The 2,015-nt window shown below is 39.9% G+C and overlaps 1 protein-coding gene across 1 annotated transcript in view; it reads right to left on the reverse strand.

The window, feature by feature from the left end:
• Positions 1-975, reverse strand: part of LOC107087167 (3-mercaptopyruvate sulfurtransferase-like) — a 3,937-nt gene extending 2,962 nt beyond the window's left edge. The window contains exon 1 of the mRNA XM_015378586.1: positions 336-975. Coding sequence (XP_015234072.1) covers positions 336-924 — 589 coding nt within the window. The 5' untranslated portion in view covers positions 925-975. The remainder of the gene's footprint in view (positions 1-335) is intronic.
• Between the last annotated feature and the right edge of the window lie 1,040 nt (positions 976-2,015).

The following is a 2,015-nucleotide window of genomic DNA, read 5'->3' on the forward strand; positions in this document are numbered from 1 at the left end:
CTACTTTACTGTTTGACTGGAACGTATTTATACCCCAACACATGCCAGATTTCTGCATAATGGTGAGCCGTTTAAACATGACACCAATAGCAAAGCAGACAGTGGTACTTTTAATTACTATGTTAATAACTGTGTAATTCATTAGACGGTTGGTAAAAAATTAAGTCATATAATGTGTTTCAAACTGCAATAAAGATGTTAAAAGAACGAAGTATTTTGAGTATTTCATTTTTTGAATACCGCTTGGAATTATGGGTAATCCACAGCGTTTTGTACTTCATATGTCGTTATGTCATTGCTCCTGCTTGTGCCACTGGTTCTCTTATTTTACTCACCTTCTCTTGGTTCTGGTTCGGTTCCCTGGAACCTGCCAGAAGACCTGGAGTCCACCACCTGGACCTTCTTGGTCTTGATGTTCTCCATCACATCTTCAAAGCTCTTCACCCAGGACTGATTGAGCTCCGCCTGGAAGTCTCTACGCTCCGGCTTGCTGCAGTCGGAGGTCACCGGGTGACCCTCAGCCAGCCAGTTCTTCAACCCTCCGTCAAGCACCGACACCGAGCCGTGCCCGAACACCCGGAACATCCACCACAGACGAGGCGCGGTGTAGGAGCCGAAGTCGCTGGTGTCGTAGACTACAACGTGGGTGTCGTTCCCGATGCCGAGGTCTCCCACATACCGGGAGAAGTCGCTGGAGGTCGGCAGCATGTGGTCATACTGGGAGCTCTTATCGCAGCAGTCATCTATGTCGAAAAACGAGGCTCCGGGGATGTGCTTCTGGTTGAACTCCTCTCTAGCGACCCGGTTGGTTTTCGGTAGATACCAGGAGCTGTCCAGGATGCGGAGTTTCGGACCTACGAGTTTGCTTATGACAGCTTTAGCTAGCCACTGAGCGGAGACCACAGGCGTAACTGGAGCCGCCATGATGGACAGGTCAAAACAGGAGCTGTCTGTGCAGATAAGGGACAGCAGGCCCCGCCCCCATGTTTACTCAACTACTACAAAAAAGAAAAAACATAGGTACAATGCAAAAACTATTTATTAAACTTTTGGTTAAAATACACGAGCTGCATATTTAGTAAAATGTGGGTTCGACATAAGATAGAAAAAATAATTTCAATACCCTGGTGGAGATTCTCAGTCATCCAGGTCATAGTCATTCAAAAAAAGTAAAAAAAAAAAACAAATCCATTGGACTTTGTTTCCAAGTTTAAAGAGGATTCACTTCCCTTCCAGGAAGCTTTTTCAGTTCAAAGTGAATGTATAAAGCCTTAAACCTTTATAGGGCAAGTTGCTGTTTTTGATCATTTCCCTACCCCTTACAAATGGACCCCCCACCCCCAGTGAAATCTAGAAACACAAGATCTATATCCAGCCATTCAGCTAAGATGCTGCTACATGGCTGTACATCTTATTTTGGCATTCAACCAATTAGATGAGCCCTTGAATGATATATAACCTCCTGTAAATTAATTAAAAAAAGATAAATCAAGAAAAAAAAGGTAAAAAGCTAATTGAAAAGTATAATAATCCTAGTTAACAATTATATTTAGGTTTATAAACTAAAATTATTGCCTCTAAGGTTATGTTGTACCAAAAAAAATGTGTTTATTTCTCTCTCAGGGTGCTCTTCATGGATTTCTTTTTGAAGCACTTTTTTATTTTTTTAATATATTCAGGTTATTTCATTGATATTAATTTTTGCCATCAAAATATCCATATTTTTTTAATGTTATAAAGGTAATAAAGTCTTGTCCTGGATTCCAATAACACTTGACTTGAAATGTTGAGTGCCCTATAAAGGGTTAAAATCAACACTATTTCTGACATTTTGTATTGAAAAAGATTCCTGGATGGGAAGTGAAACGTCTTCAAACTTGGAAACAAAGTCCAGTGAATTGTTTTTTTAAACTTTTTTGGAATCTTTTCAATAAATTTCAAACACAACATTTTACCAAAGTTAGAATCATGAAAAAGTCTATTATGTAATAACATCCTTCAGTACGCTATAACAG

Source organism: Cyprinodon variegatus, unplaced genomic scaffold (assembly GCF_000732505.1).
Source record: "Cyprinodon variegatus isolate N-32 unplaced genomic scaffold, C_variegatus-1.0 Scaffold175, whole genome shotgun sequence".
Lineage (NCBI taxonomy): Eukaryota > Metazoa > Chordata > Actinopteri > Cyprinodontiformes > Cyprinodontidae > Cyprinodon > Cyprinodon variegatus.